General features: G+C 39.3%; 2 protein-coding genes across 2 annotated transcripts in view; one reads left to right on the top strand and one right to left on the bottom strand.

Annotated features, from left to right (window-relative positions):
* Positions 1-9,040, top strand: part of LOC139470506 (uncharacterized transporter YutK-like) — an 86,684-nt gene extending 77,644 nt beyond the window's left edge. The window contains exons 11-12 of the mRNA XM_071252909.1: positions 3,327-3,507; positions 8,957-9,040. Of these exons, the coding sequence (XP_071109010.1) occupies positions 3,327-3,507; positions 8,957-8,982 (207 nt within the window). The 3' untranslated portion in view covers positions 8,983-9,040. The remainder of the gene's footprint in view (positions 1-3,326; positions 3,508-8,956) is intronic.
* A 2,573-nt stretch (positions 9,041-11,613) lies between these two features.
* LOC139469995 (glycoprotein-N-acetylgalactosamine 3-beta-galactosyltransferase 1-B-like) lies at positions 11,614-16,088 on the bottom strand. The gene is made up of 3 exons (XM_071252288.1): positions 15,929-16,088; positions 13,845-14,506; positions 11,614-11,754 (listed from the first exon to the last, which is right to left on the bottom strand). The coding sequence occupies exons 1-3, from the start codon at positions 16,086-16,088 to the stop codon at positions 11,614-11,616; spliced, it is 963 nt and encodes a 320-aa protein (XP_071108389.1).

Genomic DNA, 16,088 nt, shown 5'->3' with positions numbered 1-16,088 from the left:
TCGGGACAATACCTGCTTTACCCGTGAAGATCCGGGGTACAATAGGTCTTCAGCAACCCATGCTTTCCGTAAAAGCCGACTATGCTTGTCGTAAGAGGCAAGGTCTAACGGGATCGGGTGGCCAGGCTCGCTGACTTAGTTGATGCATGTAATCGTATCCCAATTGCGTGGATCGATGCTCATGATGTCAGTCATTGGATTGTCTTGTCCAGACTCGATTATTTACAGACCGCCGTCATATAGGCGGAATATTGATGATTGCGGTGTTAAACAACAAACAAACAAACAAAAACCTTTTCGCAGATCACAGGTATTTTTTTCACCCATTTCACAATCACAGAAAATGTTCGTGTAAATTAGGTTATATTTCACAGAGATAAGGAATCATTCATTCTTACTTATCACTCTCAAAGTGTTATAATATACCTGAACATTTTAGAACAGTTTCTAACAACCTGATTTTATCATACTCCATTAAGATATAATCGATGAGCCTCTTCAAGGATGTTAACAAAATGTACAAGATGTACATATAATATGAGCAAGGTCAGCACAGTCACGCAAAGTGGGCTTGATACAACATGGAGTATTGAAGGGGATGCACATGGTAGCTGTGACCTATACGACATGGCCGCATTACAACCTCGTGACGAGGAGCTGGTCCAGTAAATACACACTGCCCTATACAGGGTGTATTAGCATGAAGCTTATTGAAAACTTGATCATTCCAGCTTTGCTGCCTCTGGTCTGCTACAAATTGACCGATAGCAGGCCCCGTTACACTATCAAAAACTTTGATAAAAAACTTGTTCAAAGTCCATTTTGACCAAGTTTTTGATAGTGTAATATGCTGTCAAACACTTTGACAAAGGTTTTGACGGACTTTGATGGAATAGAAACCTATCCTATTTCTCGTCAAACTTCAATTAAAGTTTGATGACGTTGATTTAATTTTAGCCGATCAGGATGCAAGGAACATTTATACACAAGGAACATTTTTAGAGTCAAGTCAAAATGAGCCCACTATTTTTGACCAACGAGACCAACGAGACGGCCTGTCAAAAACTTTGATGAGTGTAAACAGCCCAACTTTGACCAAGAAATATTGGTCAAATTTTCTTTAGCTTCAAAATCTGCTACAGGTTACACACAACCAAATGTTTTCCCATAGACTCCTATAGAAACGTTATATTTTTTTAAAAAAATAACTAAGCATTCAACAGTTATTACCTGTACGTTTGTGCACAGTTTGGCCTTAGAGCAGCAATAAAAAAATAAAAAATTACTAGCTGAGCCAGCTCCTTTTCAGAGTACCGGAAGCTAAACACACCACCCCCAGTTTCGCACCAAATGTCACCTACTTGAAAATAGCTGTGGTCACATTCAGCATAAGTCATCAAGTTGAAAAAGACAGTACTAAATATACAAAAACATGATCAGTTTTTATAACTGGATGGATGTACATTTGAATGACATGAATGATATCTCTCGATCTGCACTGAAGGCTCCTACGAAAACTGCACTGTCCAAACTGGTTCTGATTTGGTGTAGTAGAACCTGTAGATATTCTAGAGTAGGGGAAGCCAACAGAACATGATAACATTACCAGCAGATGAGTCAAGATTGTGACTTAACATTTCAGCTAAAAAAAGGATAACTATGTTTACGGCTCTTGATGGCCCGTAAACAGGACAGACTATCTGAATAAATTATCAAATTGTGCGACATATTGCAAGTCTAAGAAAATAGCATAACTTTAGCAGTAAAAGTAGAACTTCCATCTTCTAATCTTATAGAAACGGGGATGCTATCAGTAACGGCTGCAGCAGATATTTTATCGCCATCTTTCGACCCATCCGTGTGTAGACCTTTGTAGAAGGGATATGTATCTTTAATTAAAAACAACAACTTGTTTCTACAATAGGTGAGGTGATTTGAAATAGGGTTTGACGTTGCGTCCAAGATTATTGCACTTATATAGCGAAGTGCATGCGCCAGGCAGGGTAAAAACGAGTACCATCTTATAACGTCTTTTGGTATGACGGGGCCGGGGATCGAACCCCGGACTTTCCGCTCTCCGGGCGGACGTTCTTACATTAGACCACGGAGGCGGGCTGTCGCTGCAATTATGTGTTTGTACACCGTGAACAGAATTTCAGTTGTGTCGTGGCATGTTAGCTGGAGGCTGGAGGAAAGATGAAAGTCACTCTGTAGACTTCGTTGCTAAGGTTAAACCCACGAAATTCATCTTCCCGAGGCAAGAGAATTAACTGACTATAAAAGTCCAGTTTCCACCCTTGCCGAACTAGTCTGGTATTATGGAGTTACATTTTAGCTGGACTAACGAGTCTATCGTCCAATCAAAATCGCACACCGAAATCGAAATCCGGTTCGTAAAGTGTCATGCAAATTTCGGTCGATTGCAGGATTTGCAAAGCATGTGCACCACCAACTCGTTGTCAGCAGATTTTTTCCAAATCTTCTCATGTTTTTAATCAAGGTGCTCACGTGATTTGATGCACTTCGCGATGTAAGACCCGTTTTATCACAATATAGACATTGATTATCGATCAGATCGTCCTGACCGGGCGCCGCCATTTTGTGTGATGCAAACGCAAGTGATACGAGAGGTGGAATCTGATTGGTCCTTAGGAGAGGCTAAGAAGGGACATTATTGGTAATAGCCACCGGTGGCGCTACGATCGAGCCCAGTAATTCCAGCCTAGTTCGGCAAGCCTGGAAACTGGACTTTTAAAGTCAGTTAACTCTCTTGCCTCGGTAAGATGACGGAAATGGGTATAGAACTGACAAACCCAAAATCCTAAGAGGGCGAATTCAGGGATTCGAACTCACGGTCAGTGAATTACCGCGCGGGCAAGGGAATTCCATTGGTTCAGAATCCGCCATCCCCCAAATTTTTATGCGAAAACATTTCAAATAAATCTATATAAATTATGAAAAACATGTAGTTTTATCAAAGACTCTATCGGAAGGCTCAATTATCTGTCCTTTATTTTTTTTATACACAAACAAATCTGAATACTGATTCAAATGCATCCTGTTCTAACATATTAAGTAAATAATTAGATTTTTTAATTTTGTTTCATTTGAAACCAGAACAGAAAATGTTGCATGGATTAAGTAAATATAAAATGTCAACGGCAGATAATACGCAGTCTAGATTATCCGACGATTCCATTGTGCGTCAAAGGCAAAAGCGGTAAATAAAAATCGCTTGTTGGTGCTATTATTGTTCTTTTTAACCATATTCCAGTTGATTAACCACATTGTCCTCGAGTAAAAGGTTACATGTTTCACTCCTATAGGCCCGGTCCTCTGTGATATCGACATATGCGCTGTGTGGTCTGTCGGGGGTGGGGTCACTGGGTGTGATGGTTGGCGGCCTCGGTGCGCTTGTACCCAGCAGAACGAAAGACATCCATCGCCTGGTCATCCGGGCACTTGTAGCAGCCAATATTGCCTCCTTCATCACAGCCTGTACAGCAGGTAAGAGTGAGTGAGTGAGTGAGTGAATGAGTGAGTAAAATGATTTTGATATACCGCTTTCAACACGCAGGAACTCGATGACAGCGGGTTCAGCATAATATGTTCATATAGAAAAAATCACACCCCTCTTTATAGTCCATATGTACATAGAGGGGTGTGATTTTTTCTATATGAACATAGTATGTTGTACCCGCTGTCATCGAGTTCCTGTGCTTCAACTACATGTATGTCTCAGTTATATCGAACATCACAATACATAGATACATCACAATACATCACAATACATGGATACATCACAATACATCAAAATACATGGATACATCACAATACATAGATACATCACAATACATGGATACATCACAATACATAGATATACATCACACTACATAGATACATCACAATACATCACAATACATGGATACATCACAATTCATAGATATACATCACAATACATGGATACATCACAATACATATATATACATCACAATACATGGATACATCACAATACATAGATACATCACAATACGTGGATACATCACAATACATCACAATACATGGATACATCACAATTCATAGACATACATCACAATACATGGATACATCACAATACATAGATATACATCACACTACATAGATACATCACAATACATCACAATACATGGATACATCACAATACATGGATACATCACAATACATAGATATACATCACAATACATGGATACATCACAATACATAGATACATCACAATACATAGATACATCACAATACATGGATACATCACAATACATAGATATACATCACACTACATAGATACATCACAATACATCACAATACATAGATACATCACAATTCATAGATATACATCACAATACATAGATATACATCACAATACATCACAATACATAGATACATCACAATACATAGATATACATCACAATACATATATACATCACAATACATAGATATACATCACAATACACAGATATACAACACAATACATAGATATACATCACAATACAAAGTTACATCACAATACATAGGTCATCACGCGTGTGTGTTTGGGGATGGTAAATATCCTGTATTAGGAATAAGCATTTTATTTAGCGAGCCTTGGCACAAGCGTGATAACCTGTTTATCATATAATGTCATTCTTCAACTCTGTGCTCGAAAACCTCTTCCCGTCTCACACAAACATTACGTAAACAGTGCTAGTTTTCCTGGCACGTGCGCATTAATATATGTTACGTCAGAAGTTAAGTGATGTGTCAGTCGGACAGTGACAGTAGCCAATATAGTTTCATCTGAAACTTATTTCTTATACAGTGGCGTAACTACATAGAGAGAGAGAGAGAGAGAGAGAGAGAGAGAGAGAGAGAGAGAGAGAGAGAGAGAGAGAGAGAGAGAGAGAGAGTTTATTGCAGTAAAGGGGCCACCGGCCCATTATACAATACATATTTCATTGATTTTTTCAATTCAATTGAGCGCCATACAATATTATACATTGGTCAATCAAAGTGACAATTAATTAATATTGAGTTGTTTACATCTTTTTTTCATTGACAGGAAAATATATTTCGCTAAGACATTTACAGTGTAGGCATTTTGTGATGACAGTAGTTGTTGGAATTTAAGAAGAGTTGGGTTTTGTACATAGTATTTCGGTAATAGACTTCTTATATCATTATAGAATGGGCATATCATACAAAAATGGTATTCAGTTTCGACACAAGGTACGATACACAATGGACAGAATCTTTCATTCGCACTTATACCAAGTGTACGTCCGTATTCACTCATAAGTTTATGGTTTGAAAATTTAAATTTAATCAGAGCATTTCTATAAGGATCTACAATGGCAAGTGATAGGTATTCTTCGAATTTAAAGACAGTCTTAACAGACTGGTACATTTTCAATTTAGAATATTTTGACAAATCCTCAAACCACATTTGGTAATCAATCTCTTTACAACGCTCTTCAAACTCTGACAAAAAGGAAGTGATACAATTAACATTTTGGTTTTTCAAAACAAATCCAAAACCGTACTTAAATAAAAGCATTTTAACATTATATGCCCAACAACTCTTGTCTAATTCAGCTAACCTATATTGAAAAGAATATGCCTGCTGTAAAATCACATTATCTTGTTGATAAATTAATCTCAGCCAATACTTAATTATTTTGATGTACATCTTAGCTTTTAATGAACAATATCCAACTTCACCTCTAGCAACAACATTTGGTGTGTTTCTACCAAGACAGAGTAATTGCTTAAAGTAAGTATCATAAACACGGGTTGCGTCTGGCGATGGATGAAAACCCCAAATTTCAGATCCATAAGTCAACACTGGAAACAATTTAACATCAAAAATATACAGCAATACTGGCAATGATAAATTTCTAAAATTATTACATTGGGAGCGCATTGTATTCAAAACCTTGGACATTTGAAAAGACAGAGTTTTCTGTGTTTTATACCAGGAACCACTGCTAGAGAACTGAACACCTAAATATTTATAGGAAGGAACTATTTCTAATGGTCTATTGTCAAGATAAAACTCTTCATATTTCCTAAGTCTACCACCTTTTCTAAAAACAACTACTTTTGTTTTCTCAACATTAACACAGAGGCTCCATTTTTTACAATAAACAGATAGTTTGTAAAGTCTTTTTTGTAGACCCTTTACTGTACTATCGAAGAGTGCCATGTCATCTGCAAACAGTAACATAAAAATATTACAAATACCCAGTTCTATACATCTGTCCTCATCTACATTAAAAAAATCTGTAATATCATTAATATACAATTAAAAAAGTAATGGAGATAGTTGGCATCCCTGTTTCACACCGTTTAAGCAGTTGAAAAAATCAGTAAAACCACCCTGCAGTGAAATACATGACTGAACATTGGAATACATATTTCTAATAAAGCGAAAAACACTTCCTTTTATGTTGTACAACCAAATCTTATATAACATACTTTTTCTATTAATTGAATATAATGCAGCTTTAAGGTCAATAAAACAACAATATAATCGACCTTTATACAAAGCAAAGTATTTAGCAATCAATGTATCTAAAACAAAGATGTTGTCCAGTGTTTGAAATCCATGTCTAAAACTAGCTTGTTCAGGGATAAGAATATCATTAGTTTCAACAAATTTGGTCAGTCTTTCACATATAATTTTAGCAAATATTTTACCAGAAACCTCAAATAAAGTTATGGGGCGATAATTTTTAGGATTGTTAACATTTCCTTTTTTATGAATTGGAAGTATTGCCCCAAGTGACCACTGTTTTGGATAGATGCCAGTTCTCAATACTGCATTGTATAAAGTCAGTAATAGGTTAACGCAAGCAAATGGAGCATTTTTGAAAAAGTCAATTGGTATACCACTATATCCTGGAGCTTTGCCCTTTTTCATACCTGAAATAGCAGCAGTAATTTCATCATAACTAATATCTCTATCTAAATCATTCGTATTTACAGTTGTATCTATCAAATCATCGGTGATTGAGTCAATAAAGTCCATTATGCTTTCAATAAAGGATTGTTCATCGGGTGAAGTGCTTATACTATTAAAGTGGCTTTAAAAATGTCTTATCCACTCAGCAGGTGTAATATCTGGGTTAGTGAATTGTCGTTTTCCCTTTAGAATTGACCAGAATAGTTTGTTGTCCCTATTAAGAAGGCTCTCCTGAAGTTTTTTCCTTTTTCATATTGAGAGCACGTGTACATTTCAGGTGACATAAATGTTTGTATGATTTCCATGCTTCGATATAGGTGAGGCGGTCGCGTGTACAGTTAGTTGCATGAAATGCACGAAGTTTACGGCGTGCGTCACACCTGGCTTGGTAGCATTCCGCATCCCACCAGTTATGTCTCTTGTTGACTATGGATACTGACGATTTCTTGAAGTCCTTTGAACATGACAGTAGCAAATCGTGGAATGTTTCAGCAACTTCCTCGACACGCCCACATGCTGCTATTGTTGTTATAGCAACAATAATTGCCTACTCAAACTGCCTTTTATCAAAGGGAAGCTACTCTAACCATAGTCTATGAGCCGTCACGGCCAGTCAAGCGTTGTTATATACAAGGAAATGGGTGTATCGAGGCCAAGTTCGTTCGAGGACGAATTCAATAATGTCCACTGTAAATACCCCTATAAAACTATATACGCTCATTTCAAGCCAATATATTTAGCTACACAATGAGACATATATGAAGAAAATCGAAGCCATACTTGTGGATTTTGGATCTTCAGAAGCTCAAAATATCGTGATTCCGAGCCAAAATCCCTGCTCAGAATTTGTACCGCTAACTCACCGATTTTTTTGTTTATTGGATCGTGTACACAAATACAACGCGCCAAAACACGTTGAATCCATCGCACCTGTCAGCCCGCCAATCGTTATTGTTTCCGCTACACATACATCAGATCGCAGACACGCACGCACGCACGCACGCACGCTTTATATATATATATATACACACAGGATTTCAACTTCGTTCTTATTTCTAAAGTGGATAGTACAGCCCAACGCCGTTGTGTCGAGGTTGAAGGGACCTACGAATATACTTCGAGTTATCCGGAGTTCGACACAACCGAAAATGGTGAAAAAATCAGGAATATGCTGGAACCAGGCTTTAACTTCGAGACAACCATAAGTTCGACAAATCAAAGTTCGACACAACAGTGTTTGACTGTAATTCTATCCTTACAATAGACAAGTCTAGATGAGCGGTTAAGGATGCCATTCTCTTATAAGGACAGACCCGTGAAGATCCTGGTAACAATAGGCCTTCAGGAACCCATGCTTGCCGTAAAAGGCGACTATGCTTGTCGTAAAAGGCGACTATGATTGTCGTAAAAGGCGACTATGCTTGTCGTAAGAGTCGACTAACGGGATCGGATATTCAGGCTCGCTGACTTGGTTGATGCATGTCATCATATCCTAATTGCGTGAATGGATGCTCATGATGTCAATCACTGGATTGTCTGTTCCAGACTCGATTATTTACAGACCGCTGTCATATAGCTGGAATATTACTGAGTGCGGCGTTCAACAACCAACCCAACCCATTTTTAGAGTGAGTGAGTGAGTATGGTTTTACGCCGCTTGTAGCAATATTCCAGCAATATCACGGCGGGGGACACCAGAAATGGGCTTCACACATTGTACCCATGTCGGGAATCGAACCCGGGTCTTCGGCGTGACGAGCGAACGCTTTAACCACTAGGCTACCCGACCGCCCCCCATTTTTAGAGGGACAACTTGTTCTTATTATATATATAATCCTGAAAATATAATTTAAACTAAAAAATATTGCCTTAGAGACATGTGCAGGTCTAAGGTAACACGTGTGATGAAAATTACTAGGTTTATTTTAACAATGTAAACATGTAAAACGCTATAAGTCAATCCAGTTTCATTCTGTCGTGTAGGTGTGTTACATCGGGAGCTGTGTTGAATGAAGACGATGGGCGAATGATGCCCAGTGAAGATCGTGATGTGGTGGACACGAACCCTCTCAATCCGCTTTCTCTTGGAGATAAACGGAACCCTTAGAGCTGAACCCAGACTTGCGGAATGTGGATAGACGATCCAAGCAGGATTGGAGATGGAGTTTGTTTTGTTGTTTTTTGTTTAACGCCGCCCTCAGCAATATTCTAGCAATATGGCGGCGGTCTGTAAATAATCGAGTCTGGACAAGACAATCCAGTGATTGACATCATGCTCATTGATCCACACAATTGGGGTACGATGACATGCATCAACCAAGTCAACGTTTGTTTGTTTGTTGTTTAACGCCGCACTCAGCAATATTCTAGCTATATGACGGCGGTCTGTAAATAATCGAGTCTGGACAAGACAATCCAGTGATTGACATCATGCTCATTGATCCACACAATTGGGATCGATGACGTGCATCAACCAAGTCAGCGAGCCTGACTACCTGATCCCGTTAGTCGCCTCTAACGACAAGCATAGCCACCTTTTACGGCAAGCATGGGATGCTGAGGATTGTACATGTATGGACTCTAGATTTGAGCCAAGACTGGCACAGACTCAGATCCAAGGTGTATTGTGATGCATATTTTGAAAAAAGGGTTACTGGGCACTCTCGAAGTCAGGATGTGAACTGAAATACACGGTGCGTCGAAAAGTGTAAAAATGTGTATATGTTTGAGTCGACGGACATTAAAGTTTTCATATACTGGGAGTGGTACCTACGTTTTAGTCGTCCACTGCAAATTGTTCCAGTGAATTTCAACTTGTTTGAAAATTTCAGTCATTCAATTATGAAATTAGACAGTGTCTAGCATGTTTTAAATACGAAAATCAGAAAGCACCAATGAACTGTTTCTGTGATTGTTTCTTGTTTAACGCCACACTCAGCAATATTCCAGCTGTGTGACGACGGACTGTAAATAATCGAATCTGGACCAGACAGTCCGAAGATTGACATAATAAGTATCGATCTACGATGACATGTATCAACCAAATCAGCGTGCCTGACCACCCGATCCCGTTAGTCGCCTCCTATTACAATCATTGGTTACTGGAGACCAGTTCTAACCCGGAACGTCACGGGTACTGTTTCTTTGAAGTTATAAACCACCTTCGTTTTGAGTTGGAGGCCTTTATATTTGGGTTCGAACCCGGGTTTTCGACGTGACGAGCGAACGCTTTAACAACTAGGCTACCCAACCGCCCCTCTTTCAGATTATCGAAATGGTGGAAAGGGTTCTGTTGCCTTTATTTGGTTTAGCGCTGCTTTGAACAGTGTTTCAGTTCGCTGAGGTGTCACCTGAACCTGGGTACAAACTCAATGAGATGTTTGTTGTTTGTTGTTTAACTCAGCACTATTTATTAGATTCAATAAAATGAATAACATATTGCAGAAGAACATGTCAAAGAATGTACATGCTTGTGTTTGTTTATTGTTTATGTGTTGTTTAACGCCGAACTCAGCAATATTCCAGGTTTATGGCGGCGGTCTGTAAATAATCGAGTCTGGACCAGGCAGTTCAGTGATTGACACCACGAGCATCGATTTTTGTCAAAGTTTCTAAAATTTAACATGACCTTGTCCGGAAAAATTTGATGATTAAAAAAAAGCAGATGACAATAAAACCGATCGCCCAAACGCATCACGACAACGGCCATGGCAACCCGATGCACGTGGGTTCCGTGCAAATTGAAATGCACATGCGTTCCCCAATTTCTTGCCCCATAAAAATCCACCCAGATCGGATAACATTCATTTGTTATTGAATTGCTACCACATGCCAAGACTGAAAACAAATCAGCGACACCAAGCCCTTGGACGATTGCAAGCAGGACAAACCGTCCGGCAAGTAGGCAATGCATTTCAAGTCCACGTAAGGACAATATAAAGGCTCAAACAACGGTACCAGACCACCAACACTACAGATGACCGACCACGTAGTGGAAGACGAAGGGTCACCACCCGACGTCAGGATCGTGCGGCAACATCTTCAAGATCGCTTTGTTACTGCTGCAGGAACTGCTCGACATACCATGGTGACACACCAGCGACACATTAGTGCGGACACAGTGCATCGACGATTGACGAGCAGACACCTCCACTGTCACAGGCCGCACCGAGGACCCATTCTGACACCATGTCATCGCCGAGACCGTCTTCAGTGGGCAGCACAGTACCAGCATTGGCGCCACCAGAATTGGAGAAGAGTTCTCTTGAGGCAGAGGTACTATGCTGACCATGCAAGGAAGTCTGGGTAGGAGAGTGCCTTTCATTGGGAAATGAATGTAATAACACGTGACCAATTCAGCTAATCAGAATGCAAGAATTACAATGACCACAACGAAAACTTAATTATATACACATGCTCATAATATATAGTCGGAATAGTACAATCGACTGTCCTTTTGGAAGAGATTTCTTATTAATATGGAAATGGTTTTGTCGCTTTGATTTACCCACTATTAAGCTGACACGCGCTGATGAAACAGAAAGACGGGATTACTCACTTTACTTAAATACAAGCCGTTTATTCAGAGACATTTGCAGTAGCATTTTTAAGACGTATACAACATTATTGAGACTGAATTTTCATTTCCTGCTGTGAGGCACATGGCCATTTGTATGAAGTACGTTTCCACCGGTGTGGTAGATCAGATACTCCAGCTCCAACATTTTGCTGCCGGGAACGTAGTGGAATGAGATGGGGTGGTTACTCATGCTTCTGATGCCCTGAAATATATAATAATAATAATAATAATAATAATAAAAGGTCGCTCATGTTATTGATGCCCTGAAATATAAAAAAGCAATAATGATAATCACCACAATAATAATAAAATAATAATAGGTAGCTCATGCTACTGGTGCCCTGAAATATAAGATAATAATAATGATAAAAATAACTTTGACAGATGATGATGACTACAATAAAGAGTGTGGCTACTACGTATACTACGACTGCGACTACAGAATATGTCATCAAACTGTCTGTCTTTGACCAGTATATACTAGATATACTATTGGTGGGTAGATCGATATATATGTATTGGAATTTTAAAGCATGCATTTTGATACAAGATCCCCCTGTGACGTTAATTTTATATATCAGTTCAGAACTTTGAGACTGAGATGTCCTATTGTCGAACACGCACATGGATTATATTAAAACGAAGTCCAGTGCCTCCGTCCATATGGAATATATAAATACAAATCCAGTAATACCTCCGTCCATATGGAATATATACATATGTGTCCAGTAATACCTTCGTCCATATGGAATATATAAATACAAATCCAGTAATACCTCCGTCCATATGGAATATATAAATACAAATCCAGTAATACCTCCGTCCATATGGAATATATACATATGTGTCCAGTAATACCTCCGTCCATATGGAATATATACATACATGTCCAGTAATACCTCCGTCCATATGGAATATATAAATACAAGTCCAGTAATACCTCCGTCCATATGGAATATATACATACAAGTCCAGTAATACCTCCGTCCATATGAAATATATACATACAAATCCAGTAATACCTCTGTCCATATGGAATATATAGATACATGTCCAGTAATACCTCTGTCCATATGGAATATATAGATACAAGTCCAGTAATACCTCCGTCCATATGAAATATATACATACAAGTCCAGTAATACCTCTGTCCATATGGAATATATAGATACATGTCCAGTAATACCTCTGTCCATATGGAATATGCATACAAGTCCAGTAATACCTCCGTCCATATGGAATATATACATACAAATCCAGTAATACCTCTGTCCATATGGAATATATAAATACAAGTCCAGCAATACCTCCGTCCATATGGAATATATACATATGTGTCCAGTAATACCTCTGTCCATATGGAATATATAAATACAAATCCAGTAATACCTCCGTCCATATGGAATATATAAATACAAGTCCAGTAATACCTCCGTCCATATGGAATATATACATACAAGTCCAGTAATACCTCCGTCCATATGAAATATATACATACAAATCCAGTGATACCTCTGTCCATATGGAATATATAGATACATGTCTGTCAAGTAATACCTCTGTCCATATGGAATATGCATACAAGTCCAGTAATACCTCCGTCCATATGGAATATATAGATACATGTCCAGTAATACCTCTGTCCATATGGAATATATACATACAAATCCAGTAATACCTCCGTCCATATGGAATATATAGATACATGTCCAGCAATACCTCCGTCCATATGGAATATATAAATAAAAGTCCAGTAATACCTCCGTCCATATGGAATATATAAATACAAATCCAGTAATACCTCCGTCCATATGGAATATATACATACAAGTCCAGTAATACCTCCGTCCATATGGAATATATGAATACATGCCCAGTAATACCTCCGTCCATATGGAATATGTAAATACATGTCCAGTAATACATTAGCTTATATTGCTTATAATTACGAAGCCCAGTATTACAAAACCCGTGAAGATCCGGGGTAAAATAGGCCTTCAGCAACCCAAGCTTGCCGTAAAAGGCGACTATGCTTGTCGTAAAAGGCGAATAACGGGATCGGGTGGTCAGACTCGCTGACTTGATTGATGCATGTCATCGATCCCAATTGCGTGGATCGATGCTCATGATATCAATCACTGGATTGTCTACAGACTCGATTATTTACAGACCGCCGTCATATAGCTGGAATATTGCTGACCGAGGCGTTAAACAACAAACCAACAAACAAATCTTATGAAACGTTTCAAATACATCTTTGTCCTATTACATTAACATGATAAATACATTTACCTTCTTTGCTCCTTTCGCGTCATAAGAGTAGTACCATTTGGGATACTTCCCATTAATATGAGCAGATGGAGCCAAACAGTGGAAACGACTCCTGCCTTTGGAATCAGAGGAGTTGCCAATGGGTACTCCAAGAGATTCCATACACTGACCAAAAGCTACGTCACCTCCGATGCCAGTTTGACGACATATTTTGGAGTCATGTCCCTGTTGACCAAACCTTCTCAGGGCCTCTTTGCTGACGACCAATCCGGATCCGCCACTGGAGTATCCTTGTTTGATAATTGTCTTAAAGTGATGTCCGAAATATATGGGTTTGTTTGTATCGAAATGTGTCAGGAAGAGACGAAGGTTTTCTACAATGAGGTAAGTATCGTCATCAGCTTTAAAGAACCAATCGCAGTCATCGAAGTGATGGTCATAGACATAGTGGTATCCACCGAGGGTCTTTTCGGTCAGATGATTTCGGCCTTCCAACACGTTAATTCCAACAGCTGGGAATGTGGTGTTTGTTTCTGAGCTGATGAACACCACTCTGTCGCAGCGTTTACCCCACGTCATCTGGATATATCTCGATCTGCTTTCGAGGTTTTTGGGGTTTGTCATTACCCAGCAAGATATTCTCAGGCGAGATGCAATTGTTTCTACCACCTCTTTAACATAACCTGAAACACAATTATTGGAGGTAATAAGGGTGTGTCCAGATTTTATTTCATTTACTTGTTTTACTCACTCACTCATTCCTGGCCAAAACAACACACACGAGCTGAGGTGAAATGGGGTTTAACGTCGCGTCCAAGATTATTGCACTTATATAGCGACGTGCATGTACGTGTGTGTGTGTGTGTGGCTGCTTGTACTAGTCCGGACTGATGCCGATTTATAGTGCTAGCTCACTGAGATACCATGCGGCAATTTAACATGAATACCCCACTCAGACACAGTATACTGACTCCGAGCCGACCAGTCCTTGTTTTAGCCCCTTAATGCCGAGCGCCAGACAGGGTAACAACAAGTACCATCTTTTAACGTCTTTTGGTATGACGCGGCCGGGGATCGAACCCCGGACCTTCCGCTCTCCGGGCGGACGCTCTACCACTAGACCACGGAGGCGGTTCAACACACACGATCACAACCATCTTCAATATCAATATGTGTTTACGAACAGGAAGGCTTTATGAAAATGCTCATGGTGTCAATCACTGGAATGTCTGGCCCAGACTCGATTATTTACAGACCACCGTCATTTAGCTGGAACATTGCTGAGTGCAACAAACAGACAAACTTTATGAAAAAGGGTCCATGGTGTCATCTGTGTCATAATGGTTCGAATACCAATCAAACCCCTATATACGGGACCCGTGAAGATCCTGTGTAGAATAGGTCTTCAGCAACCCATGCTTGCCGTAAATGGCGACTATGCTTGTCGTAAGAGGCGACTAACGGGATCGGGTGGTCAGGCTCGCTGACTTGGTTGAAGCAAATTATCGATCACAGTTGCGTGGATCGTTGCTGATGATATCAATCACTTGATTGTCTGGTCCAGACTCGATTATTTACAGACCGCCGTCATATAGCTGGAATATAGCTGAGTGCGGCGTAAAACAACCAACCAACCAACCAAACCTATAAACGGTCCTTGGTTTGTCAGCACTACTAACTTGTCATTGGTTTATTAATTAATATTGATTTCCAGGTACATGAATTGTTGTTATCATGCAAGTTATAGAAAGCCGTGGAATATGTCAATTTCAGGAAAAAATATCATTTCCGTCGACGTGTAGTCCACCAAGATGCTGCAATTGATTTTGGTGTTTAATTGCTAACATTAAGAGTACATGTACAGCAAACTACGTTTATAACGAACACGCTTATTACGAACTGACGGATATAACGAACTGTTTTGGTGCCGTCCATTTGCTGTATATATGCTCTATAAAGGCTTATAACGAACTACGGTTATAACGAACTAAAATTAGTGTTCCCTATGAGTTCCCTAAGTGTATAAGGAAATGACTATTTTTCAGACAAAGAAACATTACCCATAATTCAAATGGGCATCGTGTAACAAATTTCTGTCTTCTTACCATCTTTCGTCCTTGCATCATGTACACGTGACCTCGCGAGGTTCCCTCTGACAAATTCCCAATTCCGCACCGACTGTCGCAAATTGAATAAGAGCGTCCCACAACAGACGGCTATGAGGATAACAGTCAGCAGTTTTAAATGCTTCGAAACAATCTTCAT

Source organism: Haliotis cracherodii, unplaced genomic scaffold (assembly GCF_022045235.1).
Source record: "Haliotis cracherodii isolate W230 unplaced genomic scaffold, xgHalCrac1.p SCAF_20, whole genome shotgun sequence".
In the NCBI taxonomy this organism is placed as follows: domain Eukaryota; kingdom Metazoa; phylum Mollusca; class Gastropoda; order Lepetellida; family Haliotidae; genus Haliotis; species Haliotis cracherodii.
This window is presented reverse-complemented; position numbering and strand designations above follow the sequence as displayed.

Bases quoted from the DNA above. Each gene is read 5' to 3' on its own strand.
- LOC139469995 (XM_071252288.1), bottom strand. From the start codon at position 16,088: ATGAAGATTGTTTCGAAGCATTTAAAACTGCTGACTGTTATCCTCATA. The intron at 14,507-15,928 runs GTAAGAAGACAG...ATTGTGTTTCAG, and splicing joins TGATGCAAGGACGAAAGATG to GTTATGTTAAAGAGGTGGTA. The intron at 11,755-13,844 runs GTAAATGTATTT...TATATATTTCAG, and splicing joins ACGCGAAAGGAGCAAAGAAG to GGCATCAGAAGCATGAGTAA.